At 43.7% G+C, this 15,215-nt stretch overlaps 2 protein-coding genes across 2 annotated transcripts in view; one reads left to right on the forward strand and one right to left on the reverse strand.

Moving 5' to 3' along the window:
- Window positions 1-15,215, reverse strand: part of LOC135886051 (cytosolic phospholipase A2 gamma-like) — a 979,292-nt gene that overhangs the window by 438,024 nt on the left and 526,053 nt on the right.
- On the forward strand, window positions 9,845-10,771 carry LOC135886002 (olfactory receptor 5V1-like). Its single transcript, XM_065413895.1, has one exon. The coding sequence runs from the start codon at window positions 9,845-9,847 to the stop codon at window positions 10,769-10,771; it is 927 nt and encodes a 308-aa protein (XP_065269967.1).

Here is a 15,215-nt window from a genome sequence, read left to right on the forward strand (position 1 = left end):
AAAGGCATGCTCTCGGGGAACTGGGGAAGGGTCTCAGAAGGGGGGCAACCTTCCCAGAGGTCACGTTCAATATCTGGGCTGTATTTTATTACAGCCTCGCTTCAGGAAAGATGTGGACAAATGGGAGAGTCCAGAGGAGAACAACAAAAATGATCAAAGGTTTAGAAAGCCTAAACTATATGGAAAGGTGAAAACAACTGGGCATGTTTTGTCCTAAGAAAATAAAGTACTTAAACTCTGGAATAGGCTTCAAAAGGAGGTTGTGGAATCACCCTCTTTGGAGGATTTCAAGAACAGGTTGGGCAAACACCTGTCAGGGATGGTCTAGTTTTACTTGATCCTGCCTCAGTGCAGAGGCTGACTTGCTGACTTCTGGATATCCCTTCCAGCCTGATGTTTCTATGATTACAATTGTAAAACCATAAGACCCAACTCCCGAGACCCTTCTTGAATTTAATCAGGTGAAACCCCCATTGACTTCATAGACTTTGGTTTTCTTAGCAACCTAAAGGGTTTAGCTACTGAATTTCCACTGACTTCCACATGGAAAATGAGGGGATTTTCACAGGCAGGGAGGCACCCAACTTTCATGGCTGTTCAATAGGGTTGGGGCACCATATACCCTTAGTCCATTTTGAAAATGCCAGCCCAAACCCATATTGATCATTGATATCTGTCACTGACAATGAAAATTCATATTCAGATCAATGTCAATGGGAGAAATACTTACTCTCAACTCTCTCTGTGTATGACTTTTTCTTTGAGTCTAGTGGGACATTTTCAAAGACACAAAAGGTGGCTAGAATCACAGAACCACAGGGTTAGAAAGAACCGTAAGGATCACCTAGTCTAACCCCTGTCAAGATGTAGGATTTGTTGTGTCTAAACCACCCAAGACAGATCGTAATGCAGCCTCTGGGACCTATATTTGATTGAAAGGCAACTGTAATTTCCAATCATAAATATAATAAAGAAATAAAATGAGTTGGAGATGGACCCCTTTGAAAGTCATTATTCTAATTAAATTACTCTGTATCATCTAGCTCTGTGTCTACCCATCAAATCTACATTAATTTGAGATTTAAAATAATTAACACTTATATAACACTTCTTTTCTTTTGTTTTCCTTTCTTTTCTTTTTTTTTGTGAGGAGAGGGGGAATAAACAATGTGTAGAAATTTCTCCATGGTCATGAAATACCACATTTGCTTCTGCTGCTCCTTAGCAAGGTCATAGAGTTATGTTTGCTTTGGGAATCTGAATTATGATGAAGGTCCTGATCTTCTGTAATTAAAACTTCAACCTCAATGTCATAGTTACATGTTGTCACCATTTTTTACAAAAAGTTCCCTTTTGAACCAACCCTGGTAGAGGGACCAAGTACTAGTATCTAACATTGAGTTTAATGCTCATACGGCCACACTGGGCATACTTCTTCAGTCACATATATTGATTTGAGTCCTCTGCCATCACTGGAATTATCTGTGATTTGCACTATAATGAGAATCAGTACTTCTTTGTTTTGTGTTGCTTGTCACCATACTAAATCTTGAGCGGATTTAGCCTAAAAGCAAAGTCATCATTTCCCCAGCACCTCTTTTGCAGACAGGTTCCTAAGTCCCGTCGGCAGGGAGGCACCTCCCTCTGCTTGAGATTCTCAGCTGCCAACCATCCCTTGGTGTTAGGCACCGATATCATTTTGGAGGGGGCAAGTAGAGCTCCCTCCTCACTTTTAGCCCAGCAGTTCAGGTAGTCACCTGGGATGTGGAAACCTCTGGTTCAAGACTCCCCCCCCCTACATGAAGTGGAGAACGGATTTGATCAGTGACCTTCTACCTCTCATTTAAATGCCATAGCCAACAGGCTGTGGGATATTCTGAGGCATAGTCACCTCAGTCTCTCCTCTTGAAGCTCTTCCACTGTGGCTAACTAATTTAAACTGGGATATGGGAGCAGGGAGAGCAGACCCTCAGTCTGCCAGGTGAGATGTCCAATGCCCAGGCTTTGCAGAGTCATCCTTACGTTTGCTTCTCTGTCTCTTCCCCCAATGAATCTTTCACAGTGGAACAGCTTCCACAGGAGAGGACTCTCCCATTGCCCAGTGGTTCTGGAACTCACCAGAGAGGTGGCAGAGCTCTGTTCAAATCTCCTCTTGTTGTCAGGCAGTGGGAGGGATTTGAACGGGGGGGGGTCTTCTCCATCCCGAGTGAGTTTAGGCGCCTACATGGTTCAGCGGCAGCTGAGTAGGTGTTTTGATTCTGGGATTTAGGACCCTAACCTGACAGTTAGGCTCCTACATCCATTGGTGGATCTGGACCCCAGGCTCCCTATATAATATATGGGGAGAAAACAGGACTGCACAAAAGCCGACAAGCTGAACGGGGAGCCACCAGCCAAGCACTGAGCAATTTGAGCAGTCACTCAGGGTAGGCGAGATCTAGCTTCATAGCCCCCCTTTGCCTGATGCGCAGCACCAGTTTGGCTCCAGGCCCACCGCCTCTTAGGAAAGGGTCCTGATCACTACTATGGAATTGGGGGGTGGGTGCCTCTCTATCCCTCTTGTTGAAGTTGTCCCAATTTCTGCCCAAAATTAAAAGCCCAGTGAACACTTAGATTTAGCTATGTTGCTCGGCGGTGTGAAAAATTCACACCAGGGAGTGATATAGTTAAGCCTACCAAAGCCCCCGTGGAGAAAACCACTAGGCCGACAGAAGAATTCTACCACTTCTCAGAGAGGTGGATTAACTACATCAATGGCTAAACTCCTTCCGCCAACGAAGTAAGTGTCTATACTATAGCAGCATAGCTGCAGCACTGTAGCTGTGCGGCTGTACTGTAGACCTTTCCAAATCTTCTGTGGAGCTGGGAGTGAAACCTGGCTCTCTCAGGAGAATGCATTAGCCACTAGCCTATAGAATTATTCCCACTCTCTCTACCCCTTCTAGGACTCTATAATGCTAGTTGCTAGAATGTTCTCCTGGGAGACCTGTGTCCCACTCCCTTCTCCAATGAAGATTTAAGTAGGCACACCGATTAGAACAGCTTCAACAGGAGAGAGATTGAGAGAGGGAGACCTCTGAGCACACCTCCCAGATTAGATCCCTAGATTCAGACATGTGAGGGAACACCAAGTTTGTAAATCCCACTGGGGAGCTGCATGAGTCAGCTACTGAGCTGCTCAGTGGTGTCAATACTTTGGTAACTTTGCACAAGTCCGCTGGCAAAAATTTAGGCATCTCTGGGACTTTACTGGCGGAAACTTAGGTACCAGGGGACATTAGGCACCTATAGGGCAAGGTAGGCAGGTTTTCATGAATGTCAGTGGTGTCTAAATGCTGCTTTAGGAACCTAAATCACTCTTGTGAATCTAGCCCGAAGTCTCCAGACGTTGTGGTTGCAAAGACAACCTTGCAAACATGACCTAAGTGAAACCCTTGTGGCAACGTCTGTCTGAGTTTGCAGAGAGCCTGACACAATAACTCTGAAGTGTGAATTGACTCTTAAATTTCAATGGGTGCTGTGACTACCTGGCTCTGCCCTTCCTCTGGACAGGCACCAATCCATTGTACTCAGACCCAAATTGTGGTTCTCATGTGATTCTAACCCCTCTGGATCTAGATAGTGACTGATCACTGTCCCTAGCTCTGGGTCACTCTCAGGCATACTGCCAGGTGCAGACCCCGTGGATGACCCCATTCTGTGGCCTGAAACATCAGGAGGTCAGATTAGAGGGTCATGAGGGTCCCTTATGACCTTAAAGTCTATGAGTCTCTGACACCCTTCTTAGACAGTGGGAGTCTGCAGTCCAACTGGCTTAGACCACAAAACAACTGTCTCATTCCTCCCATCCTCCAGTTACTTATACACCTTCCTCCTCACCTGGAGTCCAGACACACCCTTCAGGAACAATGCAGCAGGAAAGCAAGAAATGCATACACTTTACTCTTTACAACACAACACCAGAGTTACACATCTTAGGAAAACTACATCCTCAGTGCATCCCCCTCAGTCTGATCTCCTCACCCCAGCAGACCTGGTTCTGGTCAGCATCCATAGGTACGCATAGTCTCTCAGGCACATCCTGTTTCCATGTGCTTGGGCTGGGGGAATTTCCCAGCTCTGGATCCTGTGCCTGTTTGCTTCTGTGTTGAGAGTTAATGAATGTCAGCGGGCCTGACAGCGGAAAACCAATTGTTCCAGGACAGAATTGTTAGTCCACGTTGATGGCAGGTGATGGATTTCTCCTTCTCAGCGCTTTACAAGGCATCCCGGTCCCTAGCATGGGCAGCAGTGTTCAGAAAAGACTGATGCTGTCAGCACTGGACTTGTTTTCACTAGCACCTTGGTGTCCTAAACCACCAAGGAGGTTACAAAAGCAAAGGTCTCAGTGAAGGTGACAATCACAAAATTGCTAAAGCACATAGGCCTGATATATCATCGGCCCCGTACAACCGTAACTGTGCGTTCATAAAGTTTGTGTCAGGGAATATCCCAGGTGTTTTATTTTTGTTTTTGTGAACAGAAAATGCTGTTGGTAGGAGTTCAGGAGTCATTTAGACAGTTGTAGCTGTCAGAGATTCATAGAAATGTGGGGCTGAGAGAGATCTTGGGGGGGCATCAAGTCCTGTCCCCAGCGCTGAGGCAAGACCAAGGAAACCCAGACCAGCCCTGACAGGCGTTTGTCCAACCTGTTCTTAAAACCCACCACTGACGGGGATTCCACAACCTCCTTGGAAACCTAGTCCAGAGTTTAACTACCCATATTATTAGAAAGCTTTTCCTAATATCTAACTTAAATCTCCCTTGCTGCAGATTAAGCCCATTATTTCTTGTCCTGCCTTCAACGGACATGGAGAACAATTGATCTCTGTCCTCTTTATATCAGCCCTTAACATAGTGAAGACTATTATCTGGTCCCCCTTAAGCCGTCTTTTCTCAGGACTAAACGGGCCCAGTTTCTTTAACCTTTCTTCCTATGTCAGATTTTCTAACCCTTTGATCATTTTTTTGCTCTCCTCTGGACTCTCTCCCCACAAGGGAGTACTGCACTCAGGCAAAACCACAGGTATGATATATTAACCAGACAAGGGAGAAAGAGAGTTACAATAGCTCTAATTTCTATATTTGTAAAATAATGAAGTTTTCACTTGTCACTTCCAGCAAATTCGTTCTGTACGAATTCATGACCATGAAAGAGATTCTGACTGTACATTCCTATGTGATTGTATATTCATATCTGTATGGCCACTGGAGTGTTTCTACGTCAGTTTTGGTGTGCTTGTTGATGTGTGTGTGATTGCACATGTAGGTTGAAATTGGGATTTTCAAATGCCCCTAAGAGATTTAGGTGCCCGAATCCAACTGAAAATATATGGGATTTGAATGCCTAACTCCTCTGGACTCTTTTGAAGATCACAGCTTTATGAATTTGTATGTTCACATGTCTATGCATTCCGTTATGCTTGTTTGTGGGTCTGTAGACATTTGTTTGTTTGTGTGTGTTTGTGCATACACCATTGTGCTTGTGTGTGTAGATTTGTATATGATTCAAATTGTGTCTATGCATTCAATTTTCTGCAAGTATTATTGTAGCACCTAGGAGCCCGGTAATATTAAAAATCACAAAGCTGAGGATGAAATGCATGAGAAGTGGGGACAAGGCATTCTTGGATGGGGGGATCTGGTGGTGGAAGGAGCTTCCAGGGTCAGATGAGGTGAATCCATTTTCTGTCTTTAGGAAACACTGCAAAACCTTTGGGAAAGTTTTTCCACCTTCCCACTTCCACAATCCTCATACCTGCCACACGATGCCCCCTTCTGGCCTATGATGTAGGATTCTGTGACACCTACTTCGACTTTACTCCTTCTCTCCCAAAATCCAAAACCAAGAAAACCTTCCATAGGACGAGCTGGTATCCCAAAAAGGGAGGAATGTCCAAACACTTTGAAGTCAACTAGGTACTTCTCTATTGCTACTGATTTTACGGGAAAGGCACTCAGATGCTATGGCGATGGGTGGAAGTATAAAATGATGTAGATAGATAGAGATAGAGAGAGAGATGAATTTATCTCTCTGTGTGCCTAAATATCTGTCAGTTTATGTGAATCTCAAATCAAACAACTAATATTCTTCTTTTAACCTTTTGTGCAAAGTATGGTTAATACTTAATTGTAGTGTACTTATTAATAGTTATACTTCCCTGAATGCTCATATTTGCTCCCTGATTAAAGGGTTTGGGGGAATAGGGCTGAAAGGGGAGTTAAGAACTACTCATGGTCCAGTGAGTTCTCAGCTCCATCCTGAGAGTACCAACAAAGTAGGTCAATTAGTTCCCAGTATGATGGTTTGGTCATGATGAAGTGGACACAGTGTCCCATTACAGCCTAGTCAGACCTCACACCAGTTCCACCAAGAGCTATGCTGTTAATGTCACTGACAGTTATTGCTAAAAGCTTTTGGCCTAGCAATCAATCATATTTGTTCTTTAAATCTATAAATACAAATGATACATCCTTATCACATGTACTTGTACCTGAGAAGCTTAGGTAAGTTGTCCAGGCTCTAAGGGCTCAGGCCTTTAGTGCAACAAATACAGCTTAATAGTGATGAAGAATATGTCTACAGGAAATGCTTGGAGAACTGACAGTAAACCAATATTCTTCACCTTGATCAACAAGTACAATTGGCCTTGGAATCTGGACTAGGCCATCTCTGAACTGAATGGTTGTTTTTGCGTTGCTGAGTTGTTTGCATTGATCAAAGTGTTTACAAACAGAATGCAATTACTAATTCTCCTGGGCACACATAGTCAGAGAGAACCCTGGGGATTTGATCCCAGTGGTCACTTAACTATACAGAAAGGATCCACCTCCGAGATTCTCTAGCAGAGAAGCTTCTCTGCTGTAGATTAATGGGTTTCAGAAACGAAGCAGTGGATCACAAGTGGGAAGGTGAGTATGAGACAGTCTGGGGCATTTTCCTATGTTACTGTTCTAACCCCCAAGTTCATTTTCTGGAGCCATCAACATCTATATTGTCTCCAGAATTGTCTCTCTCTGTCTCACATCTAATCACTCATCCTAACTTACTCTTATGTATCTAATCTACTGAATTGTCCCTCATCTTTTTCTCTCTGTCTTATCAAAGATACTGTGCATCATGTCTCGCTATCAAGGTAACTAATCTTAACGAATGTCTCATCGATCTGCCTCTCGACTATCTATTTGCAATGTCATTTTCAAAGACATCTAAAATATCTTCATCAACGGGATTGTCTCTTGTCTCCCCCCAGATTTGAAAGTCCCTCAGACACACCGGAGAATCCTGGCTGTCTAGAAGAACAGGAACAGGCCCAGCTGTGTTCCAGCACTGTGAGAGGTAAATCTACCCACATTGGCTGGCAGTGAAGTTTCTGACTATACGGGATGAACCATGTCTCTGGGCTGTTGGCTGTTGGTTTGGCTAGTGCTTTTCCTCTCAGCACTCTGGGATCTCATTCTCACTCATGGGATGGCACTGTATGAGGTAGGGAAGTGGGGACTAATGTGGGGGTGCTTTTTAATCATTATTCACAGGGCTGCAAGGCTGTCACAGCAGGAAATAAGTCAGAGATATGGTGATTTTCCCATTTGTTCATGACTTTTTTGTGTGCCTCCATTACTCACGCAGCAGTGGGGGCTCCTGCAGCTCTGGTCCCTCTGGACTGGGCTCAGCTTCCCCCTCCAGGCATTGTGACCAAGTGCGCGGGGTCACAGCGCCTCTCAGGTGTGGCCCGGCTGCCCTCCAGAGCAGACACAGCAGCTGCCGATGTTCCTGAGGTGAGTGTGGGACAGGGTGTCAGAATCAGCAGGCAGGCAGCTGAGGCAGGAGCCAATGCAGGCTGGGAAAGGGGTGGGCTAGCATAGAAACAGGCACAGAGCAGGAGGGGCAGGAGGAAAGGCGGCTGATGTAAAGCTTCTGGAAATTTGTAGGTCTCCCCCACCCCACCCCCCGTGAAAAATCAAAAACAATTACAGGAAAGCAGAAACTTCCCATGAACATTTTCATTGTTTTTGAAAACCCAGTTTTCCATTATTTTTTTTAAATAGTTAATGAATATTTTTCAACCAGCCATACCCATAATGTACTAGTAAGTCTAGTGGTGTCTGCTAGTGGGTAAAGGACTATAACGGGGCAGAACCCCAGCTCAGGTAAATCAGTGTAGCTCTGTTCAATTTGATGGACCAGATCCATAGCTAGTGTAAATGCAGCGACACTGGTCTTGGCTCCATTTGTGAGTCTGCTGGGTTTTCTGTTGTACATTTGTCTACTTGAACATCTCTGTAAACCTGTAGTTTTATTTGAGTCTCTGTATGGGGCATGTGTTTGAGCAGGATTTTTTATTCTATGCCTGAAAGTGATTCCCTGACAATGTGGGTGTTGTGTAGATGTCACTCTCTAGGTTTGTTGTGTGTATATGTGTATTTTAATGTATTTTGTGTTTGCATGTGTGTGGATACAATGGACTAAATTCTGTTCTCAACTGCACAAGGTATCTTGATAATTTAGTTCAGTGTAAATGAAAATTATGCAACGTAAATAGAAATTTGTGGCGTGACCAGTTGCACAACAACAACAAAAAATGAAGTGCACATTTTGTAAACAGATACACACCAAAGTATACACATCGTCAAATAAAACACAATTTTCCATGCACCCTACACAACAAACACTGCACCCATAGTGATAATACAATCACACAAAAATATACAAACACACAAACCCTACTCAAGCATAAATGGTACACTGCACTTTTAATCCAGCTATCTATCTATTCCCATACATATCTATCTATCTATCTATCTATCTATCTATCTATCTATCTATCTATCTATCTATCTATCTAGTGTGACAAAGTTCCTCCTCTATCTTGGTGGGTCCTGCGCTTATTGGCAGATTTTCTTGCCTCAGAGATTCACCATGTGGGTTGGGGAACAGCCCAGAGACCTTCCCCTCTGGAAGAACCCACAGTCCAGGTCAATTGGGAGGTTTGGGGGGAACCTGGGCCCAAACTGAAGTCAGTTCCTTTTTAAAACCAGGTGCCCTGATTAGCCTGCCTTAATTGATTCTAGCAGCTTCTTCTTAATTGGCTCCAGGTGTCCTAATTAGCCTGCTTGCCTTAACTGGTTCTAGCAGGTTCCTGATTACTCTAGTGCAGCCCCTGCTCTGGTCACTCAGGGAACAGAAAACTACTCATCCAGTGACCAGTATATTTGTCCTCTACCAGACTCCTGTACCCCACTGGTCTGGGTCTGTCACACTATCTATCTATCTATCTATCTATCTATCTATCTATCTATCTATCTATCTATCTATCTATCTATCTATCTATCTATTATATTACTTTTTCTTTCTTCCTGTCTCTCTACATAGTTACCAGTGGCCTGATACAAAGCCCACTGAATCCTATGCAAGGATTGGCACTGAGTTGGATAAAGGCAGTGGAGAGCTGTGTGATCTAGTGGAAGGGACACCGGGCCTGCTCTGTGAGCTTGGTTATGTCAGGTCACCTCTTTTTGCCTTAGTTTTTCCATTGGTAAAATGGGGATAATGTGTCCTACCGCTTTTGGCATGTAATTTTTGAGATTGGATGAAAGGCACTCTATAAGTTCCAGGTATTAATATACAAGTTTCATCGCCAATGTATCTGGGTAACTCATATTCTGTAATGACTTTTTCCCCCTGAAAAAATCATCTCTCGGGTACATTTGTGTTTTCAAGTGGAACTCTTGTATATCATGTAATAAGATTACTATTAAAATTTTATTACCATTTCTTGGCAGGAACACCATTGAATGTTGAAGCATGGAGAGAAGAAATCAAACTGTGTTGAAGGAGTTCATCATCTTGGGATTTTCCAGCCTCCAGGAGATGCGGCTCTCACTATTCAGTGGGTTTTTGTTCACTTACCTCTTTACCCTATTTGGGAACACCTGCATCATTGTCCTTGCCTTGGTGGACCAGAGACTCCACACTCCCATGTATTTCTTCCTTGGGAACCTGTCCTTTCTGGATATCTGTTATACCACCACCACCATCCCCCAGATGCTGGTTCATCTCCTCTCAGAGAGGAGCAACATCTCCTACACAGGCTGTGTGCTGCAACTTTACTTCTTCTTCTCCTTCGTGGGCACCGAGTGCCTCCTGCTGGCGGTGATGGCCTTTGACCGCTATGTTGCCATCTGTAACCCGCTGCGTTACACACTGATCGTCAACAAAAGCATTTGCCTCCAGCTGGCAGCTGCCTCCTGGGTAAGTGGCTTCCTTAACTCTGCAATACACACAGTCTTCACCTTCTGGTTACCCTTCTGTGGAGACAACCGTATTGATTACTTCTACTGTGATATCCCGCCGTTGCTGGAGCTGTCATGTGGGGACACCTCTCTCAACAAACTTCTGTTGCTCTGCATTGGCCTCTTCATAGCCTGGACCCCCTTTGCCTGCGTCCTTCTATCATACACTTACATTATCTCAACCATACTGAAGATGCCTTCTTCCAAGGGGAAGAGGAAAGCGTACTCCACCTGTTCATCCCACCTGACTGTGGTCCTTCTGTACTATGGCAGCTCTATCTTCTCCTATCTGAGACCCAGTTCAAGTTGCTCACCAGGTAGCGCCAGACTGATCTCTGTATTATATAGCGTCTTAACACCAATGTTAAACCCCATCATTTATACAATGCGGAACAAGGATGTGAAAGAAGCTTTGAAATACGTGATACATAGGATGTGAATGAATATTATTCGCCTCTTCTTCTCCTGTTGCTGCTGCTTCCGTTTCTTCATCTTCTTCTTCTGCTTCTGCTTCTTCTTCTTCAGCACCATCATCATCCAAATATTTACAAATAACTTATAGTATAAACCCACAAAGAGCATTGATTCAATTCTTATTCATTTGGGAACATGATACTATATCTGGGTTTTTAATTTTTTTGTTCATTTCTTACTCTCTTTTCTGTACATAAGCATGGCAAATTCTAAGGAATGTTGAGTGCATTGCACGGAAGACACAAAGACATTACAGCTAAATTTTTATTGTTAAATGTCAGTGGATTTCACTGTACACACACAAACTGACAAAAATATTTTCATTGATAATAATGTATCATTCATAATTTATAGACAGGCAAAGTAAGAAAAATGCTGATGGAGAACTTGAGTTTGATTTAAGGATGTTTACTTTGTATGTTTTGACAAGTGATGTTGACAATTGTCTAGTGTCAATAAATAATTATCCTCTGACCTGCCCTGTAGTTGAACCCTCCTGTAATTTCTGCAACTGAGAAAATTTAAATAGATAAAAATCAGAAAAAAAATGTGGTAGCATGGACTTGTCTGTACACAATGGCCCTGTGTGTGGCTCCCGCACTAGGCGACTTCTGGATGTGCATAAATCGACCCTAGCTCAATTCAGAATCTGGTCCTCTGACTGTCAGTTCCCAGGATCTGAAACACAAAGTAGAATTTGGAGGCAGCAGCATATAATTGCCAGTGTTTGCATTTGGCCATGAAACGGGGCGGGGGGGGGGTTGGAAGTTTGAGCAAAAGACCAAAGCTTGTTTAATCTCCGCTGTTAGGATTTTAGTGAATTAGGTGCTCAACTCCCTTTGGAGGTCATCAAGAGCTGGGCATCTAACTCCCTCATGTGTCTTTGAAAATCTCAGGCTATATGCCATCAGGGTCTAGGCTTTATCATGGTTTCAGAGCTAGCTGAAGCTCCAACTCATTCCCTGGTCTCACTGAGTACAACCCTTCAAGTCTCAGACTTTGTGCCTCCACCTCCCCTGCTTAGACTGGGCTGCAGCACATGGTATGTTGACTGTGCTTACCCAGCAGGTCTGACTGTAAGCAGCACCTGCATGTCTTCCCTTCAGGCTCTGTGGCCACCAACAATGAATGCAGTGACCACATTTCTCAAGACAAAGTATCATTTAATGTTAACAGTAGGAACAAAGCTGGGAACGGACCCAGGGGGCTGAAGCAGAGCTGGGGGCTTCTCACGGCTCCGCTCTTGGGGGGGGGCTCCGGGGCTCTGGGGCTCGGGGCTTTAGCTATGGGGACAGCGCTTACAGCTATAGGGAACAGGGGATAGACCGGAGAATCGCACCATCACCAGGAAAAGGCAGGTCTTCGTGATTGGGGACTCCTTACTGAGAGGAATAGACAGGCCTGTAACTAGAGCTGATCCAGAGAACAGAAGGGTGTGCTCTTTGCCGGGTCCTAAGATACGGGATGTGGACCTGAGGCTGAAGAGGATCCTAACAGGAGCGGGAAAGAATCCGCTGATTGTCCTTCATGTGGGAACGAATGATATGGCTAGATTCTCGCTGGAACATATCAAGGGAGACTATGCCAGGCTGGGGAAGATGCTTAAGGAAATTGAGGGTCAGGTGATCTTCAGTGGGATTTTGCCTGTTCCTAGACAAGGGCAACAAAGGTGTGACAAGATTATGATGATCAACAGATGGCTCAGGCAGTGGTGCTATAAGGAGGGCTTTGGGATGTATGGCCACTGGGAGGCATTCATGGACAGAGGACTGTTCTCTCGAGATGGACTTCACCTGAGTAGGGAGGGAAATAGACTTCTAGGATGGAGGCTGGCACAACTGATTAAGAGAGCTTTAAACTAGGAATTGGAGGGAGATGGTTGGGAGATGTCCAGATAATCTCCACGCCGGATTTTAACATTGAGAGGGAAGAAAACAAAGTAAGAAAGAATACAGCCGTGGGTAGGAGAATGGACATAAGGAGGAAGGGTAGTGTAGATACCAGTCTAATAGGTGATACTGGGGGCAGAATGTCTGGGCCTAATCGGGTAAAGAATGTGAGTGAAGCCAAACAGAAAGAATTAAGCTGTTTGTACACCAATGCGAGGAGAGTAGGTAACAAAATGGAGGAACTAGAGTTACTGGTGCAGGAAGTGAAACCGGATATTATAGGGATAACAGAAACATGGTGGAATAGTAGTCATAACTGGAGTACAAGTATTGAAGGGTATGTGCTGTTTAGGAAAGACAGAAATAAAGGCAAAGGTGGTGGAGTAGCATTGTATATCAGTGATGAGGTAGACTGTAAAGAAATAAGAAGTGATGGAATGGATAAGACAGAGTCCATCTGGGCAAAAATCACATTGGGGAAGAAAGCTACTAGAGCCTCCCCTGGGATAGTGCTTGGGGTGTGTTATAGACCACCAGGATCTGTTTTGGATATGGATAGAGACCTTTTAAATGTTTTTAATGAACTAAATACTAATGGGAATTGTGTGATCATGGGAGTCTTTAACTTCCCAGATATAGACTGCAGGACAAGTGCTAGTAATAATCATAGGGCTCAGACTTTCCTAGATGCGGTAGCTGATGGATTCCTTCACCAAGTAGTTGCTGAACCAACAAGAGGGGATGCCATTTTAGATTTGGTTTTGGTGAGTAGTGAAGACCTCAAAGAAGAAATGGTTGTAGGGGAAAACCTTGGTTCGAGTGATCATGAGATAATTCAGTTTAAATTAAATGAAAGGATAAACAAAAATAGATCTGTGACTAGGGTTTTTGATTTCAAAAGAGCCAACTTTAAAAAATTAAGGAAATTAGTTAGGGAAGTGGATTGGACTGAAGAACTTGGGGATCTAAAGTTGGAGGAGGCCTGAAATTACTTCAAGTCAAGGTTGCAGAAACTATCAGAAGCCTGCATCCCAAGAAAGGGGAAAAAATTCATAGGCAGGAGTTGTAGACCAAGCTGGATGAGCAAGCATCTCAGAGAGGTGATTAAGAAAAAGCAGAAAGCCTACAAGGAGTGGAAGATGGGAGTGATTAGCAAGGAAAGCTACCTTATTGAGGTCAGAACATGTAGGGATAAAGTGAGAAAGGCCAAAAGCCATGTAGAGTTGGACCTTGCAAAGGGAATTAAAACCAATAGTAAAAGGTTCTATAGCCATATAAATAAGAAGAAAACAAAGAAAGAAGAAGTGGGACCGCTAAACACTGAGGATGGAGTGGAGGTTAAGGATAATTTAGGCATGGCCCAATATCTAAACAAATACTTCACCTCAGACTTTAATGAGGCTAATGAGGTGCTTAGGGATAATGGTAGGATGAGAAATGGGAATGAGGATATGGAGGTAGATATTACCAAATCCGAGGTAGAAGCCAAACTCGAACAGCTTAATGGGACTAAATCGGGGAGCCCAGATAATCTTCATCCAAGAATATTAATGGAACTGGCACACAAAATTGCAAGCCCATTAGCAAGAATTTTTAATGAATCTGTAAACTCAGGGGTTATACCGTATGACTGGAGAATTGCTAACATAGTTCCTATCTTTAAGAAAGGGAAAAAAAGTGATCCGGGCAACTACAGGCCTGTTAGTTTGACATCTGTAGTATGCAAGGTCTTGGGAAAAAATTTGAAGGAGAAAGTAGCTAAGGACATTGAGGTCAATGGTAATTGGGACAAAATACAACATGGTTTTACAAAAGGTCGATCGTGCCAAACCAACCTGATCTCCCTCTTTGAGAAGGTAACAGATTTTCTAGACAAAGGAAATGCCGTGGATCTAATGTACCTCAAATTCTGTAAGGCATTTGACACGGTTCCACATGGGGAATTATTAGCTAAATTGGAAAAGATGGGGATCAATATGAAAATTGAAAGGTGGATAAGGAACTGGTTAAAGGGGAGACTACAACGGGTCATACTGAAAGGCGAACTGTCAGGCTGGAGGGAGGTTACTAGTGGAGTTCCTCAGGGATCGGTTTTCAGACCAATCTTATTTAATCTCTTTATTACTGACATTGGTACAAAAAGTGGGAATGTGCTAATAAAGTTTGCAGATGACACGAAGCTGGAAGGTATTGCCAATACAGAGAAGGACCAGGATATCATACAGGAAGGTCTGGATGACCTTGTAAACTTGAGTAATAGTAATAGGATGAAATTTAATAGTGAAAAATGCAAGGTCATGCATTAGGGATTAATAACAAGAATTATTGTTATAAGCTGGGGACCCATCAGTTGGAAGTAACAGAGGAGGAGAAGGACCTCGGAGTATTGGTTGATCACAGGATGACTATGAGCTGCCAATGTGATATGGCCATGAAAAAAGCAAATGCGGTCGTGGGATGCATCAGGCGAGGTATTTCCAGTAGAGATAAGGAGGTGTTAGTACCGTTATACAAGGCCCT

Source organism: Emys orbicularis, chromosome 12 (assembly GCF_028017835.1).
Source record: "Emys orbicularis isolate rEmyOrb1 chromosome 12, rEmyOrb1.hap1, whole genome shotgun sequence".
Classification (NCBI taxonomy): Eukaryota; Metazoa; Chordata; order Testudines; family Emydidae; genus Emys; species Emys orbicularis.